The sequence below is a fragment of the Alosa sapidissima genome, chromosome 24 (genome assembly GCF_018492685.1).
Source record: "Alosa sapidissima isolate fAloSap1 chromosome 24, fAloSap1.pri, whole genome shotgun sequence".
In the NCBI taxonomy this organism is placed as follows: Eukaryota; Metazoa; Chordata; class Actinopteri; order Clupeiformes; family Clupeidae; genus Alosa; species Alosa sapidissima.
The window spans coordinates 26,779,307-26,801,038 of NC_055980.1; the positions used below are offsets into that span (position 1 = coordinate 26,779,307).

The 21,732-nt window shown below is 41.2% G+C and overlaps 2 protein-coding genes across 6 annotated transcripts in view; both read right to left on the reverse strand.

Annotated features, from left to right (window-relative positions):
• Window positions 1-21,732, reverse strand: part of LOC121700216 — a 1,725,899-nt gene that overhangs the window by 882,608 nt on the left and 821,559 nt on the right.
• The window catches only part of LOC121700218 (NACHT, LRR and PYD domains-containing protein 1 homolog), a 44,394-nt gene continuing 26,932 nt past the window's right edge, over window positions 4,271-21,732 (reverse strand). For 3 of the 5 annotated variants that reach the window (XM_042083043.1, XM_042083044.1, XM_042083042.1), the window contains 8 exons: window positions 20,316-20,396; window positions 19,985-20,131; window positions 19,710-19,868; window positions 9,718-9,798; window positions 9,387-9,533; window positions 8,794-8,952; window positions 7,878-7,985; window positions 4,271-4,833 (listed from right to left, as the gene is read on the reverse strand). In XM_042083043.1, the coding sequence (XP_041938977.1) occupies window positions 4,641-4,833; window positions 7,878-7,985; window positions 8,794-8,952; window positions 9,387-9,533; window positions 9,718-9,798; window positions 19,710-19,868; window positions 19,985-20,131; window positions 20,316-20,396 (1,075 nt within the window). In that variant the 3' untranslated portion in view covers window positions 4,271-4,640. Of the gene's footprint in view, window positions 4,834-7,877; window positions 7,986-8,793; window positions 8,953-9,386; window positions 9,565-9,629; window positions 9,799-19,709; window positions 19,869-19,984; window positions 20,132-20,315; window positions 20,397-21,732 lie in introns of those variants that run through there. The other 2 variants (XM_042083045.1, XR_006027135.1) reach the window with 2 other exon arrangements.

Consider the following 21,732-nt stretch of genomic DNA (forward strand, 5'->3'; position numbering starts at 1 on the left):
ATGGCTGCTTTAGCAAAACACCTTAAGCTACTGTGTAGTGGGTCCCATTTAGAAGTGGCTACTTCATTCGCGCTTTCCTTGACTCATGGAGCTGCGTGAATGTTATTACAACTTTTCGCCACGATATGACAGTTTAAGTCCGCTTGATACTGTAAGGCGTAAGCCATTGGTTTCCAAAGGAGATTTTATTTGTGTCGCCAGCATAGCCTATTGACAATTTATGTTGTCAATAGGCCTACCTTATAATCCTACCTGTAGCTTAGGGAAGCTAACAGCTTTCTATTAGGATCTAGTTTGTTAGTTACCGTTTTGTCATAACTCCCTGATGCATTTTTGCATTTAGAATAGCCAGAGCGTGTATATCTCAATCGGAAAATTAAACAATATCGGGTGCCTATGGACTAGGCTGGGTGAACCCAGCCTGATCTGCCCGCTATTTATTTTTTGATTTCTTAAAAGATTGAGCTTGGTCCGATGAAAGCCAGACTAGCCATGGACCTCAGTTAAACAATGCAAGGGAACATGAATCAGCCTATATTTGCACTAACAATAACGGACAAAAGCTCTTCAACTTTGGCCCGTTAAAATGTGTATGAACAGTCTAGCGACGCATTTCATCAAGGCCCATTTGGACATGTCAGTTATTTGCACCACTGGTTAGATGTAAAACAGCATTTCGTTTCAGACTAGGCTACTGTTACTTAATTTGTGCATTAACAATAACGTTTCAGACTACTGTTACTTAATTTGTGCATTGACAATAAAGTATTACATGAACTAAAGATGACTAAAATCTTATGTAGAAGAAGAAACATTCACAAAAAATCCATCCATCCAAAAATGACCTTTGTTTTTGATAGCTGTTGAAAACGGCATGGAACTGACAGAGATGTTTTTGTTTAAAAATACATAAAAAATAAATAAATAAATAACATTATGCTGATACCTTTTGCTTTTCCCAAATACAATGTAGCCTACAGGTGTAAGTGACCTTTCATCAATCCAGTTGCAATGGATGAACTGTGATGAACTGCCCTACTTGTGATTGTTTAGAGATTTTAAAGGTTTTATAACAATTCTACATCTTCTTTGGCTATTCTACAATCTATTCACCTTTTCAGCACCAGTAGGGTACTTTCTGTGCAGCCGCACACACACACTCAGGCATGCCAAACAAGCATACACAAAAGTTTCAAGAGTGGGGGATGGAGTAAAATATGGAGACAAATTGAAGTGTGATTTATTTTCGCGGAACGGATGTACAGGACTGAGCGGCGGTCATATTTTGTACCGCTATGCGGTACATCTAGTTATTCTATAATGTTGCGTGATGATGCAAATTGTATCTTGGAGATGGACAGATGTGTGATTTCACATTTCTCAGACTGAGTGACTGTAGAGTTACAGCATATTCACAGTAAGACTTGTGTTACATGGTATGGCTTTAAAAATAGCATGTGCAAAAGCACAGGCTCATCTCCATCTCTCTGTCTCAACCTTCTGTTTAACTTGGTGTCCAAGTGTTCCTGGTCCAAAGCGTATAGCAGGTAGTGTATCTGTCTTGGTGTCCAAGTGTTCCTGGTCCAAAACGTATAGCAGGTAGTGTATCTGTCTTGGTGTCCAAGTGTTCCTGGTCCAAAACGTATAGCAGGTAGTGTATCTGTCTTGGTGTCCAAGTGTTCCTGGTCCAAAGCGTATAGCAGATAGTGTATCTGTCTTGGTGTCCAAGTGTTCCTGGTCCAAAGCGTATAGCAGATAGTGTATCTGTCTTGGTGTCCAAGTGTTCCTGGTCCAAAACGTATAGCAGGTAGTGTATCTGTCTGTATCAGCATTGAGCTTCACGTGTTGCTCCTCAAACCATGAAGTCACGTGTAGTTTGTCAAGCAGAGAGACAAGGAGGAATACTAACGAGTATCAGGCAGTTGATTCAGAGTTAGTGTTGAGGGTGTTATTTGCCAAGGAGGAATACTAACGAGTATCAGTATCAGTTGATTCAGAGTTAGTGTTGAGGGTGTTATTTGCCAAGGAGGAATACTAATGAGTATCAGTATCAGTTGATTCAGAGTTAGTGTTGAGGGTGTTATTTGCCAAGGAGGAATACTAACGAGTATCAGGCAGTTGATTCAGAGTTAGTGTTGAGGGTGTTATTTGCCTAAATCATCAACTGACATCTCAGTGCAGGGAAATGTGATGTAACTTTAATCTGCAGGGCTCTAACTAGTGGAGGAACAGAGCTATTACAAGCAACACATTTCCATCATCAACATTACTGCAACAGAGTTAGTATCTTGATTTCGTAGAAGGACGTTATTATATTCCACCTAATACACACTAATATGTGTATGTATTAATAGTGCTCAACAAGGTCTAAGCACCATTGCACATTTATTGGGTATTAATCAAACAGTGTGCCTTCCACGACACACCTACCCCCCTCAACATTGTAAATCCATACATGAGAACCTTTTTCATGTACAATATGTATAGTGATTTACATTGTCAGATTAATCTTACTATGTCTCAATTAAATTTAATCCAAAATGCCCTCCTCCCCCTTTGGTGCTTCCCTACTTTCTAGCTGCAGTGTGTATTAGCAATAAGTAGATGCTGAATATCGGGTATTGAAATATTCACAGGAATCCATAGAAATGTAATATTCTTGTTGTTTTATTCAATATTATATTTATATTTTATTCAATATTCAACCAACAAAGGAAAAGCAAACATAAAGACATACAAGAAACTTCAGAGTGTTACCTTTCATTTGAAACCAGGATTATGCTTGGTATGATTAATCTACACCAAGAGGTTGCCACACAATAAGGTTTTTATTGTCAGTATGCATTTTGGGTAACCAAAAGTCCTATAGGGAGGGCATTGTACTAAATGCATGAGCATACCTTGGCAAATAAATGGTCTAAAGTACTAATCTGTCAATCTACTTCTGCACACAGCGTCACAAGACCTGGTGCCAGGGCTCAGTTGTGTTTCTAAAACATATCAAGTGACCTAGAGGGCTGAAATCCGGTCAGTTCAGAGATGTTTGTTATCCGGCTGAAAGAAAAAACAATATTCTAGCCTCTGTAAGTCTGTGCCAGTACTTCACACAGCTATTCTGATTGTTTCCTAAGAAACTACAGGGTCTCAGCTTTCTACAGAGGTCAAGCCCATTCAGTCCTCAATCAGTGCCAGTAAACACCCAAGCAACCCCTGCTCCCAGCCCTCCGGTGTCAGGCTCCATACACTTCAATGTCCATTCCTCAGGTACAGCACAGCTGTGACCTGGATGGCAGGCTGAAAGAGGTGGGAACAGTGCCCTCTGAAGTATGCAAAGTGCAATTTCGGGGGGGAAATTACAAAAAATGCATATTCCATAGGAAGTTAAACAATGTATTATTCTTAATCGATAGATCATTTATTCTTGGTAAATAATTAATTAGGGGGGGGGGGCTCCTCGCCCTTGTTCCTCTTTCTCGATCTGCGATATTTATTTCTGTTTTCATTTTTACTGGGGGGTCCCTTTCTCTTTGAGCAGGCTGTGTGGCCGCCTAGCTTGAGCTCATCTCATCCTGCCATGAGGGAATGGTTCCTCTGTCTGGGGACTTCTTGTTGACCCCACACTTGCCTACAATTTTGTACTGCTAGTATGTCTTTGCTCAACTCACTGACCTCCCATACAGTTTAATTATTTAATGATTATTAATGTATTAGTATGTATTTTTCTTGCACTTGTTCAAAACACATTTGATCACTCTAAAATACACCAAACAGTACAAGGCACAGACACGACGCAGAAGGCCTCTGACTCGGCCCAGACGATGGCCAGACGCCTGGGGATCAGCTGAGAGCAGACGATGGCCAGACGCCTGGGGCTCTCTCCCGTGGACGACCCTCAGGGGAGTCAGCACACAGAGCCCCAAATGCACACTGATAGTAGAAATGAAAAGCATGTGAGGCTTCAGCTCAGTATGGAGCCTTGTCCTGTCACGGCTGATTGCTGCTGATTTCTGCTAGTGCTGATGGTCATTTGATACCTCAGATGAATGAAGACAGGAGGAGAGGTAGGAGAGGGCCAAACTGGTGACCCAGAGGAGATAGTTACTGACGCAGGGGATATACCCACACAGAACAATAAAGCACTGCAGGACCAGAACATTCCCTCTTATCTCTAAACACACCCATGCAGAACAAAAAAGCACTGCAGCATCAGAACATTCCCTCTTATCTCTAAACACACAGGGACAGCACAGGAACATTATAACATAAACAGTTTTATATGTGGAAGAGCACACAACAGGAAAATCAGGACATAAACTAATCATAAACATACAAATCTAAAGTTCTGAATCCAACACTCTCAGTGCTGGGACATACAAATCTAAAGTTCTGAATCCAACACGCTCAGTGCTGGGACATACAAATCTAAAGTTCTGAATCCAATACTCTCAGTGCTGGGACATACAAATCTAAAGTTCTGAATCCAATACTCTCAGTGCTGGGACATACAAATCTAAAGTTCTGAATCCAACACTCTCAGTGCTGGGACATACAAATCTAAAGTTCTGAATCCAATACCCTCAGTGCTGGGACATACAAATCTAAAGTTCTGAATCCAATACTCTCAGTCCTTGGAGGACAGATCACATTAAAACACATTTCTTCTTTTTCTTCTTGTGTTTCTGCTGGTTGTGTTGGACTGCTGCAGCTCGCTCTTCTGCTGCCATCTCTTCATCAGTTTGGAGACGTGAGGAAGATCCCTTCCACAGTTCATTACAGCTGAGGTTTCTGTCCTTAAACTCAGTGCACTTCTCAGTGGATTTACAGCAGCGCTTCCTGTGGGTTTAAGAACCAGAGAGAGTCACACACACACACACACACACACACACCACACACCACACACAAACACGCAAACATGGATTTCAATAGCATGTGAATGTATTTTGTTCATGCAGACCAGATAACATGCCCTGTCTGCGTTTGCTAACCCTTGATGCAGGTAGCCGATATTGAATTATATGCTTTGTGCATCTTTTGACTTTTAGGGCCCTATTTTTGCGGTGCAAAACCTGGTGCAAAGCGGATTATTATACTAACCAACGTTTATTCCTATCTTAGACTTGAGTTTTGTGTTATGCACTTCACTTTTATAAAGCCTTGAGCCCAGGGTTGTGGCAATTAACGACATAAGGGGTGGTCTGGCGCATGATCTAAAAATCGCTATCTTGCACCATCTATCACAAACAAGGACTTGAAACGAGGTTATTAGGATGCAGACACTCAAGGCGTTACTTTACTTAAACAAAACAAAAGGCCACAGTGGGCAAACACGACAAAAGGTAATTTCTTTTCACAGAGCTTCACGCTGAATCCACAAATAATAATCGACAACACACACTGAGAGTCCAGGGTTTAAATAGGAACTTAATTAGGATTGGAAACAGGTGGGCACTGAACAAGGCGGGAAATTAATGAAAATTCTGGGGAGGATGAAGGGATTGGATCTGCATATGCTGGTTGGGCAGGAAGCCGGACTGGAGTAGCTGCAGGGACTGGAGCTGGAACAGAGGGCTGGGATAGCGTGGATGTGACACCATCTAAAAAGCATTACGCCACTGACCAAGAAAAACCTGGTCTATAGCAAAAGGCGCATATGAAGCTGAAGACACAGTGTCACTAGGTGTTATCAGCAACTCATCTGCAGGATAAATGTCCTTAGGTTTTTTATTCAGACACTGAAACGTTATTGGGGTAAGTCTGGCTTTTTTTCAGGCTATGTTTTCGATGGTAACCCATTGTCAGTCAATAGTGAAAGTAATTAACTGTGTATAACTGTTTTGTCGTTGACTGTGGCACCACGGTGAAGTTAGTTTCACATTGCCTATGAGCTCAAATAATAGATGAGTGTAGCCTATACTCTGCTAGGTTTTAGTAAACCAACTGTTCCATACGGTCTTGAGTGCAAGCAGATTTCTTCAAATGCGCCGCTGACTATTAAAATACTGATGCACTGTTTGAAGTTGCGCTGATTGCAGTTAAAGGGAATGACAGATGTAATTCTCATTGGTTTAAAGCAGGGGTCACCAAATGGCAGACCGCGGTCCGAGTCCGGACCCTGACGTGATCCTATCCGGACCCGGACCATAATAGCCTAATTTAGATTTTCACGTAAGATTTCAAAGCTGCGCTAAATGTTTCGTTGGTTAGGATAACAGCATTTACTTCAGGAGCTTCAGGAACCATCATTTCGCTTGCTGCTACTCAGCCAGTGAAATCTGTGAATTCTGATAAAGTCGAGTGAGTAAAGTGAGTAAAGTAGCCTACTATGGGGAAGAGATTCACTGATAGCTTGAAACGAGCGAGGAGAGGAGACGCGACGAGAAACAATCAGATGGATATTAACGATAAGTTATTTTCATATCATCAATTGCTCAAAGAGGAGAAAACTAGACAGCGAGAACAGAGCTTTATATAACGATACGGGGGCAATACCACGCCAAACTGTCACGTCCGTAACGCCAACTAAATTTGGATGTGACAGTTTTGCGCGGAATTGCCCTGGACCTCTTCTACATATTCTGAATGTGTATATATATATTATGAATGTGTATATATATATATATATTAGGGCTGTGAAAATAACTGATTAATTTCGATTAATTAATTTGAGAAAAAATAACTGATTAAAAAAATTTGTGCAGATTAATCGATTCCGTATGACCTTTGACCCCGAGCCGTTCTAGTCAGTAAAAATTAGACTGTAAAATGAAGGAGAGAGAAGAAAACGTGCTGCCTGGATCATTGATTGGAACATTTACTTTAAAAAAAATGGCCTGATGGTGTTGATAAAAATAACGTGTTGAAAATAAAGTCCTCTGCAATGTCTACAGCAAGGAATTTGCATATCACCGGAGTTCATCAACTCTATAGTCGCACATCAATGCAAAGAAATAAGTGTTGAACAGTGAAAATAATAATGAAAGAGTTTTTGAACTTTAATGTCAGTAATGCTGATTATTCAATGATTCATTTGAATTTAAATATTTAAAATACTTTCACAGCAAAGATTATATATGTGACTAATTTAGATTAATTAATCACAGAGTAGGTAATTAATAATTGTTTTAATCGATTGACAGCCCTAATATATATATATATATATATATATATATATAGGGGCCTACATACATACATACAGTGGGTCCCAGTTAAAAAAAATGAGAAAATGGGGTGCGTGATTCCTGAAGGAACCCGTCCAAACTTAACTGGGACCCACTGTACATAGCCTAAACACGCACGTTAAACATTATGATGCTCCGGACCTTTGCTTGAGGAAATTTTCCGTAACTGGACCTCGCTGAAGATTAATTGAAACACACCTATGACTAACATTAGACCAACCTTATTGTGCCAAGAGCGCCTTTTGATAACAAAACTACCCCCATTGTGGACAAACCCCTAAATTGAATTAAGCTATTCGTTAGTGACCATGCGTGTGACTACCTGTGCAGTACTTCAGTATGGCCACTAGAGTGTAGTGTTTGCCATTTAAATAGAGTGAGTTTGTTTAATTGTTTAAATTATTTTTAATATTTGGCCTAATGTATCCCAAAATATGATTAGCATCTCATACTTGTGGTTAATTAATACATTCGTATAATGCTTAATTGTCTTGTTGCATTCTAGTTATTGTACTAATACTGTAGTAATTTCAGTAATATAGTGATTTTCAGTGTAATACAGTCTTGTGAAAATTACATTTAAATTGTTTGAAAAAATTAATATGCAGAGAGGCCCTTTGATGTTAGAGGTTTCAATTTGTATCCAGGGATGTGTGAGTCCATTCATAAAGCACCAGCAACTAAATTGTGTAAAATTACCCTGTAAGTGTGATGGTGCAGTCTGGGCGCCTCAGTAAGCAGATCCCCTCCTCCAGCAACAAACCTTCTTCCTTCTCAAAACTCTCATCATAGACAGCGGCTTCAAACCTGTTGAATGAGACACACCTTATCAGGTAAAGACTCACAAGCAACTGATCACAGGTTTGTATGCAGCATGAAGGTCAATAACCTGACCTCCTGTAGACTGGGTCAGGCGTGGACCAGGGAGAGGATCCTGATCCAAAACTCCCAACGGCGCCTCTTTCAGAGTGTTCAGAGTGGCTTCTATTAGTTTACTGTGTGTGATGAGAGGTGGGGGCAGCACCCCTCACCCCAAAACTAATCCAGTGATGGACAAACACCAGCAGCACAGGAACTCACCAAATCACACAGGTCTGACATCATCATGAATTTAAAATCATTTCACATCATGAACGTATTGATAACTGCTACATGACTGTGGACATGAAGGCTACATTCAGAGGATATAGTGACTGTCTCATATCAGACTAACTGTGAGCAGAGTGGCTTTGGCTGCAATCATAGACATTACACCACATCATGTTATGATGACACTAATCTCTAAAGTGTTTTAAATTGGAACACAAACCGGTGACTATCATCAATCTGTTCAGCTGTGATTAGATTGTGTGAATGTGAATGAGAATGTGTCTCAGGTGTAGTATAGAGACACATGGAAGGTCCAGTATTTTTGGCTACAGTTCCATCAGATTGTGTGTATAGTATTTGCAGTGCAGGTCAGTCTCATCATTTATTTTCATGTGAGTGTCTTTTTGTGTTCAGATCTCACTTATTCAGCTTACCTCCCTGTTATCTGTTATTGACCAACAGTGGACATATCTGATTGTATTTTCTTTAGAACATCAGTAAGATGATTATAAAAGGTGTCTCTTACTCTACTCCCTTTAGACTGGGGCAGGTGTGGATGAGTTGGAGGATCCTGGTGGCCCAGATCTCAGTCAGGCAGCTCACTTCCAGATTCACCCCCTTCAGATCAGGCAGAGAGGCCAGCCAGGACAACAGAGCATCCACACACTCATTATGCTCTTGACTCCTATACACACACACACACACACACACACACAGACACACACACACACACACACACACACACACACACACACACACACACACACACAAACAGAGTGGTCTTAGAAACACATCAAAAGGAATCCAGTGTTACCGCATGCTCATTATGCTCTTCACAAACACACACATACACACACACACACACACACACACACACACAGAATGGTCTTAGAAACACATCAAAAGAAACCCAGTGTTAGCATGCTCATTATGCTTTTAAATCCTACACACACACTTACTCACACACACATACACACACAAACATGCATATACACTCACACACACACACACACACACATACATACACACACACACTATTCTTACACATTTATGAAAAGAAATACAGAGCCATCTTCCTATTTATAATGTAATCAAAACCATAAAAAATCAAATTCTCACTTGTCTGTGAAACGTCTCAGCTGATGGAACCTGTGGAGGATCTCCCTCAGTATGATGTCAGAGATCTGTGAGGGGAACAGCAGCTGTAGACCTAGTCCAGAGGTTTCAGATTCAGGAGAGGAATCTCCAAAGTGGAGAATCTCCAGACTGTAACCCAGGGAAGGGAAGGAATAGAAGACTGACCATTTCCATGCTCACACACCAGACACATTACCACATAGCACACATTTCCTTTAGTTCTAACTTATACTGACTACATGTGTTTCCTGTATAATTGTTATTTGGGAAGTGAATTACAAAGTAGCTTCATGAGAAAGTGAAAGTGACGCACTGGAAATCTTCCTCTTCTCTTCTCATCAAGAGACGAGAACAGAGACTCTCAGCTGTATCAGTCCCCTTCGGTAGGTGCAACCTGCCAATCAGAACAGTGAGTCAGGTGAAGCACAGCACAGAGGATCCAAATGCACAGTGTGTCAGATCCTGTGAGCTGATGTGTGAGTGAGGAGCGGATAGACTCCTCAGCTGTCAGCACAGCTCAGGTAAGCACAGCCTGCCAGGTAGAAAACTGAGACATGCAAATCACAGCTAAGCTGAACCATCAACAAAGCACATGTAGCAGGGTTAATTATGTTTTCCTGAATTTCCCCATCGTTTCTATAAGTTCTATGGACATATTTTGTAGTTTCCCACGCCTCTGAGGTACAGTAGGTTGTAGGGGTGTGTGGCTTGGGTGTGGCAGGGGTTGGTTCCCACGCTGAAGACCCCTTAAGTGTTCATGCAGCCCCCTCTGCCTCTTTTGCGACTGTCCTGAGGTATGTGGAGTCTTGCATACAATACATCATATCTTTTATTTATACTTTTATGGTTACTTGTACGGTGCATTTTTCACATAGAACTGTTTTCTGGTGTTGCACACCTTATATACGAGTTACGTTTATTTAACCACTGTTTTTATGTTAGCTTGTTACACAATGCACATTACCTCAGTTCTACATGCTACAGTCTGCTAAGGTGGCTGCAGGTGTAGTGGCGTTAACTAGTTAGTTTACAGACATTCATACTGGTGAATTGACTGAATGTAGGCTATTTAAACATGGTTTACCTGTTTGATTGGCAGGAGCTGTGATCGCTCCCTGTCTGATTTATTTGTTTTGTCCTATATTTCAGGTATGCCATGTTTGTTTTATGTACTTTTGTTATTCACATGTACTTTTGTACTTCTATTCACATGCACTGTGTGTCTCCGTAGTCTTGCGACTGTCCTGAGGCAGAGGAGCTGTGATGCGACTGGCTCGCTCCCTGTCTGATTTGTTTGTTTTGTCCTATATTTCAATAAAGAGTCAAAGACCAGGGGCCTCATGTACAAAGCTTGAATATGCACAAAAATGCTGCGTACGCCACTTCTCACGCTCACGTCCGGATGTACGAAGACTGACTTGAACGTGAGAATGTGCGGTCCTCCACGCAAACTTCATGTCTGGCATACGCACATTTCCAATGTGTATCGTCAGTTGGCGACACTTAGAGGCGGGCTCGGACTGGTAATCTGTACAACCGGGCAAATGCCCGGTGGGCCGGTCCACATGTGGGCCGGTGACCTCCGGGATTTTATTTTATTTTTTTTAAGTTATTTAGCCTATTTGCGGCCCGTTATGTAGACCTAGGCCTAGCCTATAAATGCAGTTGCATCCATTTGGATTGGGGGGTGACAGGTCAAAAGGCTGTGGTTGTGTTTCTACAACATGTTGGCACAAATCGTAATTTCTGTCAACTATGACGATCTCCATGCATGTTCAGTAGCCTATATTTTTCATTTAGTCAAGCAGTGACATGTGGTTTAATGCATGGGGTAACATGAAGTGAGACAGACAGAAGATGAGCCTGTCTTTAGTAGCCTATCCCTGAATCCTGTCCCTCTCAAATCACTTTAAAATGGTGTGATTAGCAACGAGAATTTAAAAAAAAATCCCAGAGAGACCCCCCCGGACCCCTGTGTTATTGTGATTTTAATAACCTATAGGCTATAGGTCCAAATCTAAATGTTTGGGTTCAGTTTATGAAGTGTTGCTACAGCATGATACTGTGTGTTTTTTATTTATGGGGGGGAATCGGGGGGATTTTAGTATCGGTGGGCTTGTGTGTGTGTGTGTGTGTGTGTGGGTGGGGGGGGGGGGGGGGGGGTGTCGTCGGTCCAGTAGTGGGCCGGTCCAGGAGAAAATTGCCAGGGCCGAATTTTGTTCCCAGTCCGACCCTGCTTAGAGGCAATGCAGCACAACAACATTAGTTGATCGCGAGTCTAGACCTTTATTTGCACAATATATTGTGAAACGTGGGTTATTAAAAATGACAACACTTCGAAAGTAGGCCTATGTTTCTATATAAATGGACATGCAACATGCTCAAATTCTACTAAGTTATGCAACAACCTATCTATAATGACAACTGTAGACTTATTAGAGGATACGAATTAAAAGCGAATGTGAAACCTATAGCCACATATAGACAGAATAGATAGGCTGACTAATAAGCGCGGATATAAGCAATTTCCCTTAGTGTGATTGACTGCATAAGATGCTTTGACTTTCCTCGAGTAAGCATTCGCATTATTGTTGTCACACTTGTGTGCAAATATAGGGATATGATCCAGAAATCGTAATGTTGTGGCGATGTGGCCTGGATCAACTTTGTTTATTCCACCTCGAGTGCGCGATGCGTAGCCTACTTGGACACGATTGATTTAATGTTTTTTTCAATTAATGCAGTTGTGTTGTAATGGTTCAAATGCATCAAACCCAGTTATGCGAACCCTGTCACCTACTTGCAGACTGACCAATAATTCTACCACGGTCTCTGAGCAGCTAGCCACTGCTACGCTCTGTCACTACTGTTTTTTTTTTTTAATTAATTACAGATGATGAAGACGTAAGATTCTTGTCATTTCGTCGGATAAACACTTCTACCTCGCATTCGCTGGAGATAAACTTTTTTTTATAAATTTGATGATTTCAATTATTAAACTTTGGAGCAGGTTCGAGTATGAATGGATGGATCCACAAATGAGTTTTCATTGTTATTAATATTGCGGGATAGGCCATTTTGTCTTCGCGGAGGTCTGCGCTCTCAAATGTCCTTCTAGTTAGCATATTAAAATGAGTGTGATTGGGGGTCACGTGATGCACTTGACGTGAGAGGTTCGTTTTTGTCGCCCTCCTGCCCCAGCGGCCTAAAATCTTTAATTTTAACAAAATAAACCACTGCTATTTGTATTTTTTTAGGGCTGTCAATCGATTAAAAAAAATAATCTAATTAATTACATACTCTGTGATTAATTAATCTAAATTAATTGCATATATAATTTTTGCTGTGAAAGTATTTTAAATATTTTAATTCAAATGAATCATTGAATAATCAGCATTAGTGACATTAAAGTTCAAAGACTCTTTTATTATTATTTTCACTGTCAAATAATTGCCATAATAATCTATGATATGACCTAATATGCTGAGGAAATAAATTCAAAAGTGCTTCGGGATTTCATTTCAGGCCACAGATATAACCTAGGGGACACAATGAAAATAAATTAACACTCCCCTCAATGTCAACACTTATTTCTTTGCATTGATGTGCGACTATAGAGTTGATGAACTCCGGTGATATGCAAATTCCTTGCGGCAGACATTGCAGAGGACTTTATTTTCAACACTTTATTTTTTATCAACACCATCAGGCCGTTTTTTAAAAGTTAATGTTCCAATCAATGATCCAAGCAGCACGTTTTCTTTTCTCTCCTTCATTTTACAGTCTAATTTTTACTGACTAGAACGGCTCGGGGTCAAAGGTCATACGGAATCGATTAATCTGCACTAATTTTTTTAATCAGTTATTTTTTCTCAAATTAAATCGAAATTAATCAGTTATTTTGACAGCCCTAGTCAAAAGTGCAGCCCTGAGTATAATTTAATGTCAAAAGTGCAGCCCTGAGTATATAATTTAATGTCAAAAGTGCAGCCCTGAGTATATAATTTAATGTCAATTTTTTTTACTACCAACCATGTCTGGAACTGAAGGGAACATGAACCAGCGTGAAACTAAAAGAAAAACGCGTCCTGATAAGAAAATACAGTTGGCTGATCCTAGCGCTGTTGATGGCGACTGTGAGGTGGAACTAAAAGAAAAGCGCGTCCTGATAAGAAAATACAGTTGGCTGATCCTAGCGCTGTTGATGGCGACTGTGAGGTGGAACTAAAAGAAAAGCGCGTCCTGATAAGAAAATACAGTTGGCTGATCCTAGCGCTGTTGATGGCGACTGTGAGGTGGATAGCGTGGCTAGCACAATAGCTCAAAATGTTACCGAGAAGATTAGCGCCTTGATGGAACAGAAATTCACGGAGTTAGTCTTCTCTGCACGGTATGGATAGCCGCATTGAGGAAAATACTAATAGGACAACAGATGCAGTCTCTCGCATCTCAGAGTGCGACGACCGTACAAGTTCTCTGGAGAGTAAAGTTGCCGGGCTTGAGCAACAAGTTAAGTCCCTAACCGATCGATCTGAAGACCTAGAAAACCGTAGTCGACGGGACAATTTACGCATCATCGGCCTACAGGAAGGTGCAGAGGGGACACAGGGAGTTAAATTTTTTGAATCATGGCTGCCTGACATACGTGGCTTGGACACTAAGCATGGCCTTATAAAGATTGATAGAGCTCACAGAGCCCTAAGACCACAGAAGACAAACTACGTCAGGCCCGTTATAGTGAAACGCCACATGCGCTCAACTTATCCAGAAAGGCATACGATTCCAAATGCGTTACCCTGCCACCTTATGCTTCACCGTCAAGGGGCGAAAACCACTCCTTCGAGTCTCCCAAAGATGCGGATGAATTTCTGACCAGGTTTGAATCCGACTGATTGTGAAATTAGCCTACTCATTGCAGAACTGTCCTGCCCTTGTGTTATTCTTTTTCTAAGCTAGCCCATAAGAGAATCATTTTATTTGATGGTCTATCTTGTTTGTGAATTTACGTTCAAAGACTGCTATCTTTTTGTTTTGGTAGCCTATTCATTCTTTTCCCCCTTATGGGCTATGGATTCGAGTCTGACCGATTTAATGGTTACAAACTCCTATACAAAGTCTGAAGTTTTTCTATTTCTGCTTACATTTACAACCCGTCTACTACGGTGCTATCTGCGCCGATACCAGGATAAAGACGATGGACTTGGTTGAATCGTGTTGGGACTTTTTTATTGGTTTTCAATGCTTGAGCTCCAGTTGGCCGATGGGGTTGGGAGGGGGGTAGTGGGAAATGTGCATTGGTGGAGGAATGGAATTGCCTTCTGCTTGTGTCTTCTCACTTAATGGCAGGGAGATAACTCTCAGCTTCACTTGTCCCATGACTTTGAATGCCATTCTGTGGCTGTTTTTTCTTTGTGTTCTGGGTGGGGTTTGTTCTTTTTTGGGATGTGTTTCATCGTTTGGGGATGGAACTTTGAAGACAGCTTTATTTACTGTTTCATTTCTTAGTTTTTTTGTGGATTACAGTTTTGCTTTTAGGCTATACCTGACAGCTTTTTTCCAAGGCTTCTCTCAGACCTAGCTGTACTTTCCTCTTCTTACTTGATAATAGGGGGAGACTTTAACTGTGTAATTAATCCTAACATTGATGTCTCACCTCCCCGTTCAGCTCTATCAAGGAAGAGCTCCAAACTGCTTGAGTTAATTAAGGATTTGGATCTTTATGATACCTGGAGAACACTGCACCCTTTAGATAAAGACTCTTTTAGATAAAGAGTAACCCTCACCAAGTTTTTTCTAGGATAGCCTACTTTTTCCTCATCAAAGTCAGTACTACATAGGATAGTGGATTGCACAATTGGTATACAGTCTATTTCTGATCATTCTCCTATAGCTGTAATAATCTCACCACCTAATAGGGACCCAACCTGTAGATGCTGGCGACTGAATCCTGTCTTACTAAGTAAACAATGCTTTATTGACTATATTAATGGGGAGATTGGACATTTTCTTGCTGAAAATAAGACACCTGACATTAGGCCCTCTATCCTGTGGGAATCTGTCAAGGCATATTTACGCGGGGCCATTATATCCTACTCTTCAGCACAAAAGAAGGATGCCATTAAGAAACAATTGGAACTTGAGGAAGTTGTACTTGACCTTGAGGGCCAGCTCAAACTCTCATACAGCGCCTCCTTGGCCAAACCGTTAGGTGCGGCCCGCTCTGCTCTAAATCAGCTGTTAACACACAAAGCAGAGACGCAGATATTCGTTGCAAAACACAGGCTATTTGAATCAGGTAATAAACCTGGCCGGCTACTTGCTCAGCTTGCACGTGGTAAAACGGAGCCAAATCTGATCCCATCTCTAACAGATAAATATGTGCTGATATAAATAAAGTCATGAGGTTATTTTATGAGGAACTTTATAGATCAGACTGCACATCTTTGGAAGTCAGATCAAATTTTTTGGATGGAATAGAATTGCCATCTTTATCTGATGAACAAAAAGCAGAATTAAATAGGCCAATTAGTAAAGAAGAAGTTCTGGAAACTATCAGTAACCTTCAGGGAGGTAAAGCTCCTGGCCGTGATGGCTTTGGTCCTGACTTTTAGTAAGGTGTTAGTCGACCCCTTAACTGATATGTTTTTGGATTCTTTTGACAAAGGCTGTCTCCCCCCTACTTTAAACCTTGCTCATATATCTGTTATCCTGAAAAAGGGCAAACCAGCTGACCAATGTGGATCCTATAGGCCTATTAGTTTAATTTCAGTTGATAGTAAAATACTTTCCAAGCTTCTGGCTAGACGTTTGGAGGATTTGCTCCCAATGCTTATTAACCCTGATTAAACAGGTTTTATTCGTGGACGATATTCTCTCAGTAATGTAAGGAGGTTACTAAATATTGTTCAGCTTACAACTCAGAAAAAACAGAAGGCTTTGGCCATCTCCCTTGACGCTGAAAAGGCCTTTGACAGAGTCGAATGGTCCTAATATTTTATATACTGCAGAGGTTTGGTTTGGGTGAGGTCTTTTTTAAATGGACCAGAACAATATATCACTCACCTAAAGCTGTGGTCATAACCAATGGCCTACGGTCTGATTCTTTCTCAGTGGCTAGAGGTGTTCGCCAAGGATGCCCACTTAGCCCACTACTTTTTGCTTTGGCTTTAGAACCACTAGCAGAGCGTATACGTTTACATACTGATGTGAGAGGTATAAGGCTAGGTACAAGGGAACATAAAATCGCCCTGTATGCCGATGACATTCTTTTGTTTGTAGTATCCCCTGAACTGTCCATTCCAGCTATTATGAATACATTAGATGAGTTCAACACTATATCTGGTTATAAAATTAATTTTGATAAGTCAGAAGCCATGCCACTTGGGCCTTTAAATATTACTGATGTCTTGGACGATTTTCCCTTTAGGTGGTCAGTATCTGGTTTTACATACTTGGGAGTTAAGATTTCCCCAGATTTGAGGGAGTTGTGGAAACTTAATTTTGCCCCAATTTGTGCTGCAGTCAAGAGAGATCTTGAGCGTTGGCACAATCTACCACTGTCGCTGTTTGGTCGAATCAGCCTCATTAAGATGAATGCCCTGCCCCGACTATTATATCCCTTGCAAATACTACCTATATATCTAACAAAGAAGGTCAATAAAGACCTAGAAAGGGCAATCTCAAAGTTTATTTGGCAGGGCAAGAGGCCTAGACAGAGATTTAAGCTGTTACAAGTACCTGCTGATATGGGAGGCCTGTCTGTACCTAATTTGATTTTGCATCTTTGGTTATGGCTTCATACATACATTAGGAGTGAGACATGTGTTGACTCCTGGGCTTGTTTCCCGCATTGCCCATGGAGCCTGGTTACCTGTGATATAGCCAATATTAAACCTGAGATAAAACTTAATCCTATCATTTACAGTAGTGTCAGAGTGTGGCATGATATAATTAAGTTTTTAGGGAGGAAGAATGTCAAATCCTTACTGTCTCCCATTACTCATAACCCTGATTTCCCAGCGGGTATCGGGTCACCTGTGTTCTCTGTGTGGCGTGAGAAGGAGGTTCATCTAGTCGCAGACCTGTTCAAGGATAATACCCTTATGTCTTTCCAGCAGATAAGAGAATTATATGATGTCCCCAAGACACATTTTTATGGTTATTTACAAATTAGGCATTTCATAGCTTCCCTGTCAAATTTTTCCACTGCTAGACTGCCTCCTACTGATCCAGAAAGATTTCTCTTGGAACGCAGAAGCATAGAACACTTTGGTTCAGCCTTTTATTCTGCTGTTAATGCATCTGGTGAGTATGAGATGACTAATATTGCCCTTAAATGGGAAAGAGACTTGGGTACTGAATACATAGAAGATGACTGGAAAGTGGCTATAGAATTAATTAGATCTGTATCCACATGCAACAGATTTAGAGAGACTCAATACAAATTACTTCATAGGCTCCATATCACCCCTGTTGTTTTACACAAAATGGATAGATCTGTCTCTCCTCTTTGCATTAAGTGTCATACACAAAGGGCGACCTATTATCACTGTTTCTGGGAATGCAAGCTCATCTCCAGACTCTGGACTCGTGTTGCTAGAATACTCAGTGAGACACTAAGGTCGAGATCAAAAAAGATCCATGTGTTTTCCTTGTAGGTCTCCCCTCTAGACAATTTCAACTCTCAGCATCAAAATATACGCTTCTTGAAAAGCTCCTCTTAATTGCCCGAAAGTACATTTTGCACAATTGGATTAAAGAGTCCCCACCAACTATTACTCAGTGGTACAAAGAGATTTTTAACTTTCTTCCACATGAGCGTTTACAGGCTATTATTAAAGGAAGGGATGAGCGTTTCTTAAAAATCTGGTCCCCCTTTCTGGACTATTTGCCACAAGAATTGGGGCACCTCCTTAGAAGAGGTGAACTTACTGCCTGTCTATGTATGAAGCCCACTTCTTAGGGTTAACATCATAGACACATAATCTAAGCTGAAGGTGTAGCCTGATTTTATTTTATTTTATTTATTTTAATTAATCTATTACTCATTTTTCGTTTTTTTTTTCTTTACTGTTATTTATGTTCTGTTATATTCTGTTTTTTTTATTTATTATTATTATTTATTTATTTATTCTTTCCATTTTATTTACTTTTTTTCTACTGTTATTATACTGAATATTATTATAACCACTATCATTGACATTACCATTGTGTCATTATTAACACCTGTGTTGTATAGCTGTCTATAGTGGGAGGGGGGTGGGTGGTGTGTATGTTGTGTTGTGTGATGTGTTATGTTTTAAAAAATTAATAAAAAGAATTATAAAAAAAAAATGAGTGTGATTGAGGGAGGAGAGAGGGTGGATTATAATGCTCGTGCATGTACGCTTAATTTCACGTTAATTGGGATGTACAAAGAAAAGCTGCGTGGAATGCTGCGTACGCACAGTTTCATACATCAGGATTTTTTTGTGCGTACGCTACTTTTCAGGTTTGCACATACGCAATGTTTTAGTATGAAATCCACGCAAGTCTTTGTACATGAGGCCCCAGGTCGGTTGTGGCGTCTCTCATTTTACACAACACAACGCAGAGAATGTGAGAGAGGGAAAACTACCTCTGTTATACACACCATATGCACACCTTCCCCCAGTGACATTCACCACATTCATTCAAATTCAGTGTCCAGTTTGTCTAAGAATTCATGGATTTTATTTTGTAAACAAAACTGGGGAATGATGGAGGAGTCAAACCATTTTCTGTATTTTGAAACCAAAACTCCCAATGATGTCCCTCTATAAGTGCTCTATTAGTTTCTATTAGTTTACTGTGTGTGATGAGAGGTGGGGGCAGCACCCCTCACCCCAAAACAAACACCAGCAGCACAGGACCTGAGGGTATTTCAGATCTCACCTATTCAACTGGGGGGCGGTGGTTATTCACTAGTGCACTACATTTATTCCCTACATGCACTATGTACTTAATGGGGTGGTGGTAGTATAGTGGTTAAGGAGCTGGGCTAGCGTGCAGTAGCCTGAAAGTTGTCGGTTCAATTCCCAGCTTCCACCGTTGTGCCCTTGAGCAAGGCACTTAACCCCAAGTTGCTCCGGGGACAATGTGATCCCTTGTAATATAGCTGACATATGTAAGTCACTTTGGTCAAGAAGTGTCTGCTAAATGTAATGTAATGTCATGTAATGTAACTTACCTCTCCGTTTCCTGTTATTGATATTGACCATCAGTGGACAGATGTGATTGTATTTCCTTTAGAGCATCAGTAAGATGATTATAAAAGGTGTCTCTTACTCTACTCCCTTTAGACTGGGGCAGGTGTGGATGAGTTGGAGGATCCTGGTGGCCCAGATCTCAGTCAGGCAGCTCACATGCAGAATCACCCCCTTCAGATCAGGCAGAGAGGCCAGCCAGGACAACAGAGCATCCACACACAAATCAAACAGTAGAATACTACACACACACACACACACACATACACACACTATTATTAGACATGTATGAAAGCAAATACAGAGCCATCTTCCTATTTGTAATGTAATCAAAACCATAAAATAAGAAATTCTCACTTGTATGTGAAACGTCTTAGGCGATGGAACCTGTGGAGGATCTCCCTCAGTATGATGTCAGAGATCTGTGAGGGGAACAGCAGATCTAGACCCAGTCCAGAGGTTTCAGATTCAGGAGAGGAATCTCCAGAGTGGGCAATCACCAGACTGAAACCCAGGGAAGGAAAGGAATAGAAGATTGACCATTTCCATGCTCACACACCAGACACATTACCACATAGCACACATTTCCTTTAGTTCTAACTTATACTGACTAAATGTGTTTCCTGTATAATTGTTATTTGGGAAGTGAATTACAAAGTAGCTTCATGAGAAAGTGAAAGTGACACACTGGAAATCTTCCTCTTCTCTTCTCATCAAGACACGAGAACAGAGACTCTCAGCTGTATCAGCCCCCTCCAGTAGGCGCACCCTGCCAATCAGAACAGTGAGTCAGGTGAAGCACAGCACAGAGGATCCAAATGCACAGTGTGTCAGATCCTGTGAGCTGATGTGTGAGTGAGGAGCGGATAGACTCCTCGGCTGTCAGCACAGCTCAGGTAAGCACAGCCTGCCAGGCAGAAAACTGAGACAAGCAAAGCACAGCTAAGCTGAACCATCAACACAGCACAGATGAACCATATGCACACCTTCCCCCAGAGACATTCACCACATTCATTCATATGATTGGATTGTTACTAGTGGCAGCCTGTTACAGCAGCTCTGATAACGTTTTTGTGTAATTGTCTTTTTTGTGTGTCTAGTTGTGCTTTCTTTTGGCCAAACACCTCATTTGGTTGACATTTTTTCTTGCCAAATTCACCATGCCAACGGGAATATTGTTTACCTTCGCGACCAGCTGATTGCACTCTCCAAACCCATACTAGTGCCTGGAGCGAGATCCCAAATCGCCGGCCAGTTAAAGAGGAGACGAAGAGGATGCAGGGCTGGGGTCATACGGAGAGCGAGGAGGAGAACATATAAACCTTTTCTTCCCTCGACCGTCATGGGAAATGTCAGGTCCCTTGCCAACAAGATGGACGAGCTTGGAGTGCTGACGAGGACACAGCGGGAGTATCGGGAATGCAGTGTTGTGTGTTTGACCGAGACATGGCTGCAGGAACTTATTCCAGACTCAAACGTCACTGTTTCAGACTTTTAGATTGTGCGGGTGGACAGAGATCACAGACAGAGCAGTAAGAAGAAAGGAGGGGGGCTTGCTGTGTACATCAACAACAGATGGTGTAACCCTGGACATGTCCATGTGAAGGAGAGATTCTGTAGCCCTGACATGGAGCTGTTAGCTGTGAGTTTACGTCCTTATTATCTACTGAGGGAGTTCATGTGTGCCATTGTTATGACTGTATACATCCCCCCTTCATCTGACGCTGAGACAGCATGTATGAACATGTTCACCAGTGTGCTGTTTCTAGTGCCATGTTATTTGTAGCCATCTGTTGGGGCACCAGTATCAGAGCAAATGACACCAAACAAACTCAACAAGTTGATTAAAAGAGCTGACTATGTGCTTGGAAGTACACTTGAACCCCTAGAGTTGGTTGTTGAGAGAAGGATGTTGCAAAAACTCACAATTAACATTATGGACAACACCTCACATCCACTGAACGAACTACTGGTCAGACAACAGAGTGTTTTCAGCTGGAGGTTGCTTCAACTTTGCTGTAACAAGGAGCGTTATAGAAAATAATTCCTGCCCACTGCCATAACTATTTACAACAACTCCCCCTTGTGCCGTGAGAGGAAAACCT